This window comes from Hevea brasiliensis, unplaced genomic scaffold (genome assembly GCF_030052815.1).
Source record: "Hevea brasiliensis isolate MT/VB/25A 57/8 unplaced genomic scaffold, ASM3005281v1 Scaf322, whole genome shotgun sequence".
Taxonomy (NCBI): Eukaryota; Viridiplantae; Streptophyta; class Magnoliopsida; order Malpighiales; family Euphorbiaceae; genus Hevea; species Hevea brasiliensis.
This window is the reverse complement of record NW_026614832.1, coordinates 45816-57413: the sequence shown is the minus strand read 5'-3', so window position 1 is coordinate 57413 and position 11598 is coordinate 45816. Positions and strand designations below refer to the sequence as shown.

Below are 11598 nucleotides of genomic sequence, written 5' to 3'. Positions count from 1 at the left end.
TTGATCTTGTATTTTGTCATTTTTTGATCTCTCTCTGTGCAAAATTCTAAATTGCGGGTAATTTTATGATAAGGTATCTCGCTTGAATTGTTAAAACGTTAACCAAATTAATGTTTTATCCGATCTCTAAATAGTGGTCCCTATCCTAATGAATTATTTTGACTAGGGCTCGATCTCAAGCCATTTTTCATATCTTTATAAATCACTCCAAACGTTTCAAAGTTTCAATCGATTTTCGATCACAAGGCTTTCCAATCTCATGTTCGTGAGTAAATATTCTCTAATATCTTTAAGTAGTCTTATGTTTTATGATCAATAGCTGATCTCAGGTTCTAAGTTCGAGCTTATCCAATCAATTAGGAGTTGATTTAATATTCATGCAAATTGGGTTTGATATTTTTTGATCTCATTAAGAATTGAGCACAAAAAAAGAACTTAATTCAATTCGAGAGAAAAATTACAAAATCACTTAGCAGGAGGATCCTCCCCAACCTGCTCTTTGGGTATATTTTCAATGTTCTCTCCCTCTTCTCTCTCTTGCTCCTCCTCACTCTCAGCCTCAACGCTTGGGGCGAGCTTATCCAACCAGGTGAAGTCTTTTTCAGGATAGTGCTTCACCAACTCAGCTAAGAGATCACTATGAGCGTTCACATAGGCACCGGCTTCCTTCACTAGAGCTTCTTCCTCCTTAGCTCTTATCTCTCTAAGAAAATTGAGCTAGATCGGTAGCTCGGTAGGCTCGAGCTTCTTCAAGTTCCCTCTTCAGCTGAGTCGTTCGTTCCTCATAAGACCTCACCTAGCCCTCTAAATCAATGATTCGATCATTAGCAATTGAGAGTTGGGACCTCGCAGTGGCGGCAGCCTCTTCATCTCTAACACTTTACGAGTGAGATCCCTCTTCTGCTTACGACTCTCCTTTGCAGTCTAGCCCCCCGTCATACCTGCACAAAGAACAAGTCAGTGAGTTCGCTAAGATTAGGAGACTTAGGATCTAGGTTTTATCGGTCCTAGGGCCGAAGTCAGAGAGTTGTAGTTCGTAGTCTTCATGGGCAATCATTCTCATCATCTACCATTTTAGTTTAGCCATGATCACATCCGTACATGAATATCAATGAATGATCGCCTGATTCTTCAATTCCTTCACCATGGCATCCTCAACATTTTTAACAGTGATCTTCTTTGGTGCTTTGGGGACCAAATAATTTTAGCTACGTAGAATTCCCTTGAAACCATTAGGGTCTTTACTCCTAAGTATGAAAAACCAATCTTTCCAATTCATTAACGAGGAAGGGAGACCAGTGAAGAGTCTGCAGTTCAGCTTTGCTTGGAAAAAATAATATTCATCATCTTTTCGCCGAGCAAGCCTATGCAGTTCAGCAAAAACCTTCACTATGGGCTCAAGTCCCTTAGCTCGGCAAAGACCTCTGAAGGCCACCATAGTCCACCATGAGTTTTGATGCACTTGAGCTACACTGACTCAGTGGAAATTTAAAACGTCTCTATAAAATTCATCCAAGGGAAACTGCAGCCCGACTTTCAATTTTTCTTCATACACCATGATTAGGTCGATTTTGTCAAAGAAGTGATCGGCTCAAAGATTGCCATGGCATTTAATAAGCTCGAAAGAGTCGATCAGGAGATTGTACTCTTGGCTAATGGACTAGAGATCGGCCTCCCAGAGTGTAACGGCCCGGCCCACTAGTGATATTGTCCGCTCTAGGCCGAAGCCCTCACGGTTTTAAAATGCGTCACTAGGGGTTAGGAACCACCAACTTATAAACCCAGCATCTCTCCCGTGTTTTGCCGATGTGGGATTTGCCTAGGGTGTTACAATCCACCCCCCTTATGGGACTCAGCATCCTTGCTGAGGTTTGCCCCACCATCGTTCAAGGTTGCACGCGGAGCGGCTCTGATACCACAAATGTAACGGCCCGGCCCACTAGTGATATTGTCCGCTCTAGGCCAAAGCCCTCACGGTTTTAAAACGCGTCACTAGGGGTTAGGAACCACCAACTTATAAACCCAGCATCTCTCCCGTGTTTTGCCGATGTGGGATTTGCCTAGGGTGTTACAATTTGTAACAGCCCCCGATCCTTCTCCAGTTAGTATTGTCCACTTTGGCCCATGGGCCTCACGGATTTGTCCCTTGGGAGGTTTCATTCCCAAAAGCGCGCTGACCAGGTGAGGAAGGCTCCCACATATATGGCCCAAATCTTTTCTTCCCATTTCCGATGTGGGACACGAAGCTCACTCCAATGCGTAGCTGGTTGAACAAGCACGTCCCAACCCCATCCCTGGGTCGTGACAAGCCCACCAGCTTCCGCCTGGTGCGTCCTCGCACCACACACCGTACTAGAGGGAGTCCAGCTCTGATACCAAATTGTAACAGCCCGATCCTTCTCCAGTTAGTATTGTCCGCTTTGGCCCATGGGCCTCATGGATTTGTCCCTTGGGAGGTTTCATTCCCAAAAGTGCACTGACCAGGTGAGGAAGGCTCCCACATATATGGCCCAAATCTTTTCTTCCCATTTCCGATGTGGGACACGAAGCTCACTCCAATGCGTAGCTGGTTGAACAAGCACGTCCCAACCCCATCCCTGGGTCGTGACACAGAGAATCGATGGTAGTTCAACCATAGGTAGATTCTCTTTTCTTGTGGCTGGATCTTATACTTATTTTGATCTGGTTGACTGACTAGAGATAGGAATAATGGCCGTAGCAGGTTTAGATTGCCCACTCAGCTCGGTAGCATCGCCTTCTTTTGAGGTCCATGAAATATGAATAAAGGGAGGGCTCAACTCTCTGACCTTCGATACCGCTCATTTTCGAAAATAAAGATAAAATTGATCGAAAAAAGATTAAAGCTCTTACCAGAGTATAAATCAATGCCAAAAAACTTAGAAGCTGAGAGAGTGTGTCTTGAGTTGTTTGGAGATTTGAGAAAGCGATAGTGTGAGAATGACTACCCTCCCACTCCTATTCGAGCATTAAATGCTCGCAAGGCCCTAGGCCACGCATCGGTTAATGGGAAATCTAATTATTTCAATTTTGCATCAAGAGAAAATTCTAGAAGTGTGGGGAGGAGATCGAACAGGTGAGGTCGATTATGGGGATTGATAGATCAGATAACAATAGGGTTTCGCACAGAAGAGATCGATGGAATAAGGGTTTGATTGAGAATCATATCAGACAAGGTTTTAATTAAAATAGATCAGAAAAATGATCTGTACAATAGAATAAAGTAAGAATAATAAGCAAAATAAAATCAATCTTAAACAAGAATCCATTTTATTTCCAAAGATCAGATTACATTATTTGGGTGATCTCTTCATATCAGTAATTACATTCCTACATTCTATCCATCTTGCTTCCACAGTTCAGATTCCTCCCGATCTCAAAATGTCGTTCAAGAGATACGTGGAGGTCAGGAAGGTAGCTCTCATCAACTATGAAAAAGACTATGGGAAGCTCGGTGTTATCATCGATGTTATCGACCAGAGCAGAGCTATAATCGGGGCTCCTGAGATGGTTAGGAGCCAAATGAACTTTAAGAGACGGTCATCGATATCAAGATTGAAATTAGTAGTCCCCTTGCCTAAGATCGGTCCGTGGTTCAGACCGGTAAGCCGATTAGAGATTGGCACGGTAGTCATTTTGTACCCCAATCGATCATTTAATCCAGTTCCCTCATTATCATCAGGTGACATTCTCATAATTCTCTGATCACCGACTTCATCCATTTTCAGGTGATAGGCGAGCAAATCAATCGGAAAAAGGTCAAAGTAGCTATCAGGTTGAAAATTAGTGCCGAAAAGGAAAAGCATAGGGAAGAACATACCGGAAATAAACCGAAGAAGAAGAGAGCGAAATGTGAGAATGACAGAGCCCTTTAATGCCTTCCTGATTCCCGAAGTGCACCAACGAAGACTGGATGTAGAGAATGGATAAGAAAGAGATCGGAAAGTGAAAATAGGACCAATGTGGAAAGATTTGTTTTAAGAGATCAGAATAGAAGGAGAGATCAGGTAGATCGTGAAACGGATGATAAAGATCAGAAGGTCTGGCAAATTAAGGGCCCAGAAGTTACTTTTAAGTATGATCCCTTAATCTGCAGGACCAACACCCCCGCCGTCGAACTAGTTAAAGCATTTGGAGTACGATCCAATCTCTACCATCCATCTTATTTATAAGGATGAGCCCGAACCATTAGATCTGAAGCTGTTAAAGCGTCCCAGTACGCCTCAATCCATACCGTTGATCTCACTTGTAAGGATGAATTTTGGGCCACTAGATTAAAAGTAAATAACTAATTCGGCGTTTTTCATTCCCAGCCTTCGAATCTATTTTGTAAGGCAAAATCCTTAACCATTGGATTAGAAAAGGAAGGACAGAAATTTTGAACTAAATCTCAACCCTCAATTTTGATTCTCTTTAATTCCAAGGCATTGGATTTTGTCCTTCTGAATCCAGACCCTTCATCTACCCTCGCCCAAATCCTGACCCCCCATTTTAAGACCCCGTTTCCTATAAATAACTTAATGCTACACTGTAGAAGGGATCTGAAAGCTGTTAGTCTTGGTCGAGAGTCTTTGAATTTGAATATTGTTCTAAAGGCTCCATTGCCATTGCTCTGAAACTCTCAAGTTTCTAAGAGATTTTAGAAATAAGTTTTCTAAAGGACCTTATTACTGGAACTCTCAATACGGCAACTCAAACTTTCAACTGATTTGAACATTAGCTTGGTGGTCTGATCTCGGTTCGTCATATGGACCTTGCTCCTATTGCTTTCAACATCTCGAAGGGCACCATTCGTCATCTCAACCTTGGCAATACCTTTTGACGTGAGATATTAGCAGTAGCTCTCCAGTCATCCTTAAAAGATCCATGCAGGTAAGCGCTTAAATAGTCCTTCCTCTGGTCGAACATAACCAGGTTGTATTTGTTATGTAAGCTAGAGTTCGAGCTTTTAATCATGCCGAACTTTTAGAATAGGTTAGTTCATCATACAAATATTAGTTTTTGCATGCTACAGTAACACATACGTCATTCTAAAAGTATACTTCTCTTTATTTTTAAGTATTAAAAGCAAATAAGAGTTTAGGTGGTTCGTAAAATATAGAAGAGTTTGGAGGAGAGGAGTTAAGAAAATGAGTGTTGACATGAGGGGGTTCGGATTTGATTCGAAATAAGTAGGGGATGTTGGAAAAGAAGAAGTCTGACGTAATGAAGTCTGGCTCAATATAAAGAGTTTCAACTTGATTAGAGGTTAGAAATAGTAAGAATTAGATGTTGTTCGAGTAAATGTAAAAAAGGGTTCGAGCAATTAAGTTATGAGATCGAAAACTAAGAAAAGCTCGGACAGTAACATATGAAATCTGGAGTCTAAGGAAGGAGCTTGGATGATAAGTTATTAGATCAGAAACCAAGAAAGATCTGATAGTAAAGAGATCAAGGAATAATGTGCGCAACACTTCTTATTCTGATCTTCTTGGGGGAGATCGGGGAAGGGTTCGACTCAACATCCACAATTTTATACTTTCATTAAACCTCACTTTTAAAAATATAAAGGGATCAGGAGAGAGTTCTTTCCTAAAATTCTTGTAGTTTTATATTTTATAATATTGTTAGGTATTAAATCAGGGAGATCGGAAGAGGGTCTTGTCCTAGAATTCCCATAATTTTGTATATTATAAAATTGTTCGGTATTAGATTGGGGAGATCGAGAGAGAGTCCTTTCCTTGAATCTCCGTTCTCTGGAATTTTATAAACCTGTTTAACATAAAATTGGGAAGATCAGGAGAGAGTCCTTTCCCTGATAAACCTGACACCCTTTTTATAGAATAAGATTTATCTCACATTTTAGTAATTGGTTTGCGGGAGAGTCCTTTCAAGAACCCCGAATTCTATATTGGGACCTGATGGAGAGTCCTTCTTGAGGTCTTCATATCACTGAGGGAGAGTTTTTCCTTCAATTCGACTTAAACAAACAAATACTGTAGTCCCAATACATTAAATCGTTTTAAGAGGAAATGATACGGGTAAAGGTTTTACCGATAATTACACTGATGATGAGATCTCTCTTCTTTAATTGAGAGTCCTCATCAATGAAGGGAATTCTCTAGGTTTAAATTAACACATCTGTTTTGAATTAGAGTCCGAATTAAAAGGAATGAAATTCTATACCTATATCAGTTCTTAGTATATCCATTACACACATTGCACCCTCAGTTATTCAGATCGCCAATGATTAGGTGCATAATGTGTGAGCCAAGAGTCCTCCTCACTCATTATGAATCCTTAGGGACCGAATAACACCTTTTCGAAATGAGAGTCCTAATTCGAGAAGGGAGGAACTTAATAAATATATAGCAAATTAAACAAACACAACATCAATTCACTGAAGGGTTATCTCATATACTCGTGTTCTTGGGTAACCCAAAATGGTGAAATATCAAACGTTCCTTTTATCAATAACAGGAACCAACATCATAATTCTTACCCCCAAAATTGTCGATCTTAAACTATAAAAAGTACATCATTAAATTTGCTTACCCTCATTGAGGGACGAGGTGGGGTGCCTAACATCTTTCCCACTCGTGCATGGACTCCGAACCTAGAATCTTTATTTTAGAAGTGGTTTTATAAATTTTTATTTTTATAAATGGTTTTCTTTAATTCCCCTTAAAATTAAAGTGGCAACTCCTCACTTTTCCTCTTCGGTAAGAATCGTCAGGCGATTGCAAAACCCTTGTGACAATTATGATTTATATGGATGAAAAAGTGATATAAGTGAGTTGGTATCTTACAATACAGGTGAGTGGTATTTACAATAGATAGCATGAATTTGCTTCTTAATTGATTCTTGTTCCTTCAAAAGTTGTGATTTGCTTTTGACATCCATTGTTATATTCTGATTATTTAATTTCTCATTTTGATTCAATTTGATTCTATTATATAATTGTTCATTATTATTCAAATCTTATTTCTTGCATATTAGCAAGTCTAGTAAGAGAGTTAAGAGATTATTAGAATGGAAATGGCAATGAGATTAGTAGCACATTATGGAGCGATAGCAGCAAAATTTAGCAAATATGATTTAATATTTTAGAATTGTGAGAAATATTATGAGATTGTGGATTAGCATGATGAATGAGTGATTATTTAGCTACTTTGGGTAGCAATGAATTTTTATTCAGCATAATTATGTTATTGGAGATGGTGAATTTGATGGTGTGGTGAATTTGATGGTTTATGGTTTTGACAACTATGATGTGCCTTAGTATCACTATGAGATATTGAACTATACTTGGCATATTTGCTCCTGCTAGAGGGATACTAATAGTTTACTTATTGTAGTAGGAAAGGGCTGCCCATAGAGAGGGTAAAGCCGCTACTGCGAGGTTAACACAGTATGGATATGATTTTGATATCTATTTTGATGCATTGGCATATCCTTGGATGTCAAGAGCCAATTATTGTTATTTTTACATGTGTAAGAAATGATTGGAGACTAGGAAGAATTTAAATTAAGATTGATATGAAGATCTTAGAAATTGCATAGCATGCATGTTGAAATTTATTATCTACTTTATTCAGCTTGTTCTAAAAATTTTGTTATTAAACTTATTCATTTAGTTTCTTGTTTCCTAGTTCTGTCTGTTGCATGATGTGTATTGTAAATACCAACTCACTAAGCTTTTCCCCAGAAGCTCACCCCCACACCTCACCAGTTTTGTAGGAGATGTAAGATGGATGTTGATTATCATGGTTTTAGATGCTTCGATTGGCTAGACTTCATGGAAAAGCAAAGGAAAGATGATTATCAGTAGAGATAAGGGTGTTACATTGATTGTCTAGATTGATTTTTGAATAATTTATTTTTATTATGACCTTAATTTTTGAGAGCTTAAATTTTTAGGATAAGCAATTTCTTGAAAGATTTTTTGTCAGATTAAATCCTAAAATTTTGAATAATTTACTGTTAATTTCACAAAGGCTTAGTGATTAAGGAGTCAACTCTTTATACACTTCATCTCAAGTTGGAATCACACATACTATTGATGGAGCTCTATGTGTGTGATAATTTTTTTTTTTTTTTTTGGGAAAAGAAGGGAAGAAACAAAAGATTACATCAGACACAAACGTAGGTGAGAAATCCCACAAATATGAAGAAAGAGCAAGCTGAGAATACCAAGAGGAGGATCATCAAAAAGCTGTAGCCCAAAAGGAATAGATCCTCCTAAATGAGCCATCCAATCTGCACACATGTTATTTTCCCTGAAAATATGCCTAAGCCTAATATCCCACTTCTGAGAAAGCAAATCTCTTATACTTGTTATATAAAAGTATTTTATGTCAAAATCTCATCATATATCTAATGAAATTGATGCGTGGCAATGCCACACTGTAAAATAACGAAACTAAAGTGCTACATATGAAATTCACATTAGTTTTTTTTTCTACAATCTCTACCTTGTGTCTATTAATTTTACTCAAAAGTATAAAAATTATATTTCTTATTCGATTAGGTATTGGGTCATCATACCACTCGAAATACTCACAGTAATTAGAACTCTGCAATTTCATACCTAAACACATAAATAAGGTATATTTAGTATAATTAATTGTTTCAACCAAAAAAATTTATAGTTTTAAAATAAGAAAACTCATTTAACTTACTTATCGATCCCATAATTTTTACACAAAAAAAAAGTCTTCAAAAATATTTGGCATTGAGTTTCATAGGCTAAAAAACGCTTTTGAGAAAAAATATCATTTTATATGTTATTGGAAAAAGCAGTTTAAAAAAAATATTTTATTATTTTAGTATTTTTATATTAAAACATGTCAAATTTATTTTTAACTTAAATTTTAATACTCTATAACTAATATATTTAAGAAATGTTTTGCTTAATAGAAGCTCTAAAAGCAATATCAAACAGACCCGATCTTTTCATTTTACAGTGTGACACTGCCACATATTGAATTGGTAAGAGATATGATGGGATTTTGGCATGAAAAACTTTTATGTAACATTTTTTAAGTTGAGGGACTTTTGTGTAATTTTTTATAAGTTGGGAGACTTTATGGAAACAAAATGAAGACAAGGGGCAATAGTGTAACAAAATCTAAAATTGAGGGGCGGTTGATAAAAATTAGCCATCAATAACTGCACGTATGTTGTGGAGGAATAATTTTTTTGGTCTATATGAAACTCAGGTTATTGTGTTTAATTGCTCAGAAGAAGGTGAAGAAAATTCAAAGCATAAATAAAACATCAGTGTCATCTTCATCCCTAAATTTCACTTTTTCCTTCAAGCGATCATCTAGCGGCGATGGAGGGGTTGCTTTTCTTTACTCGCTCTTGGTTCGATCTTTAGTTTTATTTTGTTTTAGGTGTGTGATAAAATTTAAAATCACAAACAACTATAGAAAATGTTCAAAATGGGAATAATTAATAGTCATAAGCATATCCTTTGAACTCTTTCTTGGCTTTAGCATCTTTATGGCAGGCAGGAATGGTGAAAGAAAAGTTTAAAAAAAAAAAAGGATTTTTAAGTAGCATAAAAATTTGAAGTCATAAACAACTATGGAAAATGTTCAAAATGGGAATAATTAATAGTTATAAACATATCCTTTGAACTCTTTCTTTGCTTTAGCAGGCAGGACTCAATTATATAAGACAGCAAGTATTTGGATAGATATCTCTCAGCTTAAGTAATTAACTCTTCTATTAATTGTCCTACAAATGAAGGAATTGATGATGGTTCTGAATATGATATTGGTGGTGCTCCTGTCCATCTCCCTGCAGGCCTTTTCACAAGGTAATTTTTGATTCTGAAGAGAAAAAAAAAAAAGTGAGGGAAATGCTGATATCTATACAATGAAAATGATTAACTTTCTGAGTAATTAACAGAACGCTACACTGACTTGAGGATTGACTGTGGAGCATCCAACCAAACGCCGATAATGAATCCTGATGGTCTCATTGTTTCATCATGGCTCACCGATAAAAATTTTGCAGACTCTGGAGAAAACCAACTACTGCTATACAGCCAAAACTTTAGCACAATGAACTCTCTACGATATTTCCCTGATGGCCAGAAGAACTGCTACTTCTTACCCTTAGATTTATCGCATTTGGATACCAGGTTTCTGATTCGAGCAGGGTTTTATTATGGCAACTATGATGGCCTTTCCAAGCCTCCAAGTTTCAATTTGGAGATAGATGGAAATTTTTGGACAACAGTGATAACTAATTCTACGAGTAATAATGAGCCTGTTTACCATGAAATGATTTACAGGAGCACAAGTGTGTTTGGTGCGTATTGGTGATGGGATTCCATTCATTTCTTCCCTTGAAGCTACCGCAATTTTCCAGAATGCCTACAGGTTAATGGAGAACGAGACAGCTTTGCTTCTTCATAGCAGGATCAATTATGGTGCAAACAGTACTATCGAGTAAGTTTAATTTAGTTCTGTTCGTGTCTGTTTGGCATTGTTGTGGAGAAAAAAATTATCCTTGATACTATAAAGTTTTACACTCATTTTTTCAAATTTTTCAGAAAAAACCTTAATTACCATTTGGATAATTGTTTAACCATGGTGCATGATACAGGCAATTTAGTCACGAACTAGATTGGTTCAATCGAATTTGGAAGTCAAAAGAAATGCCACAATATCTCAACATTGAGTTTGATAGTATGGTTGATGGAGCAATGACTGGTGAAAATGACCCCCCATGGCCTGTTATGCAAACTGCAATACAAGCAAAAAATATATCAGACTCCATCTGTTTATCTGTCAACTTTTCTACGCAAACAACTGCAGTAGCCTACTTTGTGCTCTATTTCAGGGATCCAATAGTTAGCAGATATCCTAAAAATTCAACTGCCCAAGTTGAGATTTTCATAGATAGCCAAAAGTTGGGTGCCACTGATGTTCCACCCTATTATCGAACAGGAATGTTGGATAAGTTACATGCTGTGTCATTATATCCCGTTCAGGTTAATGGTTCTGCAAATGTGACAATTTCGCCTGCAGAGAATTCTACATTAGCAGCTCTAATAAATGCCATGGAAGTGTTTACTGTAGTTAATATGCCTTATTCGTCCAAGGCAGCTTACTCGCCACACCTCTCTGTGGCAGCGTTTTTTATTTTCCTTCATTTGTTATCCATTATTTTTTTCTGCCATTGAACAGCACTGAAGTCCGGTAAGTGGAAAATATAGATATGGATTCAATGAATAAGTTTATATATATATATATATATATATATATATATATATATATATATATATATATATATATATATATATATATATATATATATATATGTATGTATCTTGTGTATGCTTCAATAATCCAAGAATCTGGCCGGTTTTTTGAGTTCAACTATAATACTTGCCAATTAATGCTTTTCAACATTGACACATGCCAATTGGAAATTAGAGTTACATCCTTATTGGTGTCAGATTTAAAGTTGGCAATTTTACCGATCATTTCTTCTCCTAAACTTGACAAAAAAAAATTCCTAATCTAGTAAATATGAAGTAGGGCGTCTATAGGCTTACTTTGTCCATCCTATGCACCAGCTCG

General features: G+C 37.1%; 1 protein-coding gene and 1 pseudogene across 1 annotated transcript; both read left to right on the top strand.

Annotated features, from left to right (window-relative positions):
* Window positions 1-3106: 3106 nt before the first annotated feature.
* On the top strand, window positions 3107-3893 carry LOC131177088 (probable 60S ribosomal protein L14). The gene is made up of 3 exons (XM_058142078.1): window positions 3107-3194; window positions 3377-3621; window positions 3747-3893. The coding sequence occupies exons 1-3, from the start codon at window positions 3107-3109 to the stop codon at window positions 3891-3893; spliced, it is 480 nt and encodes a 159-aa protein (XP_057998061.1).
* A 5855-nt stretch (window positions 3894-9748) lies between these two features.
* On the top strand, window positions 9749-11198 carry LOC131177087 (putative leucine-rich repeat receptor-like serine/threonine-protein kinase At2g14440; annotated as a pseudogene).
* The last annotated feature ends 400 nt before the right edge of the window (window positions 11199-11598 follow it).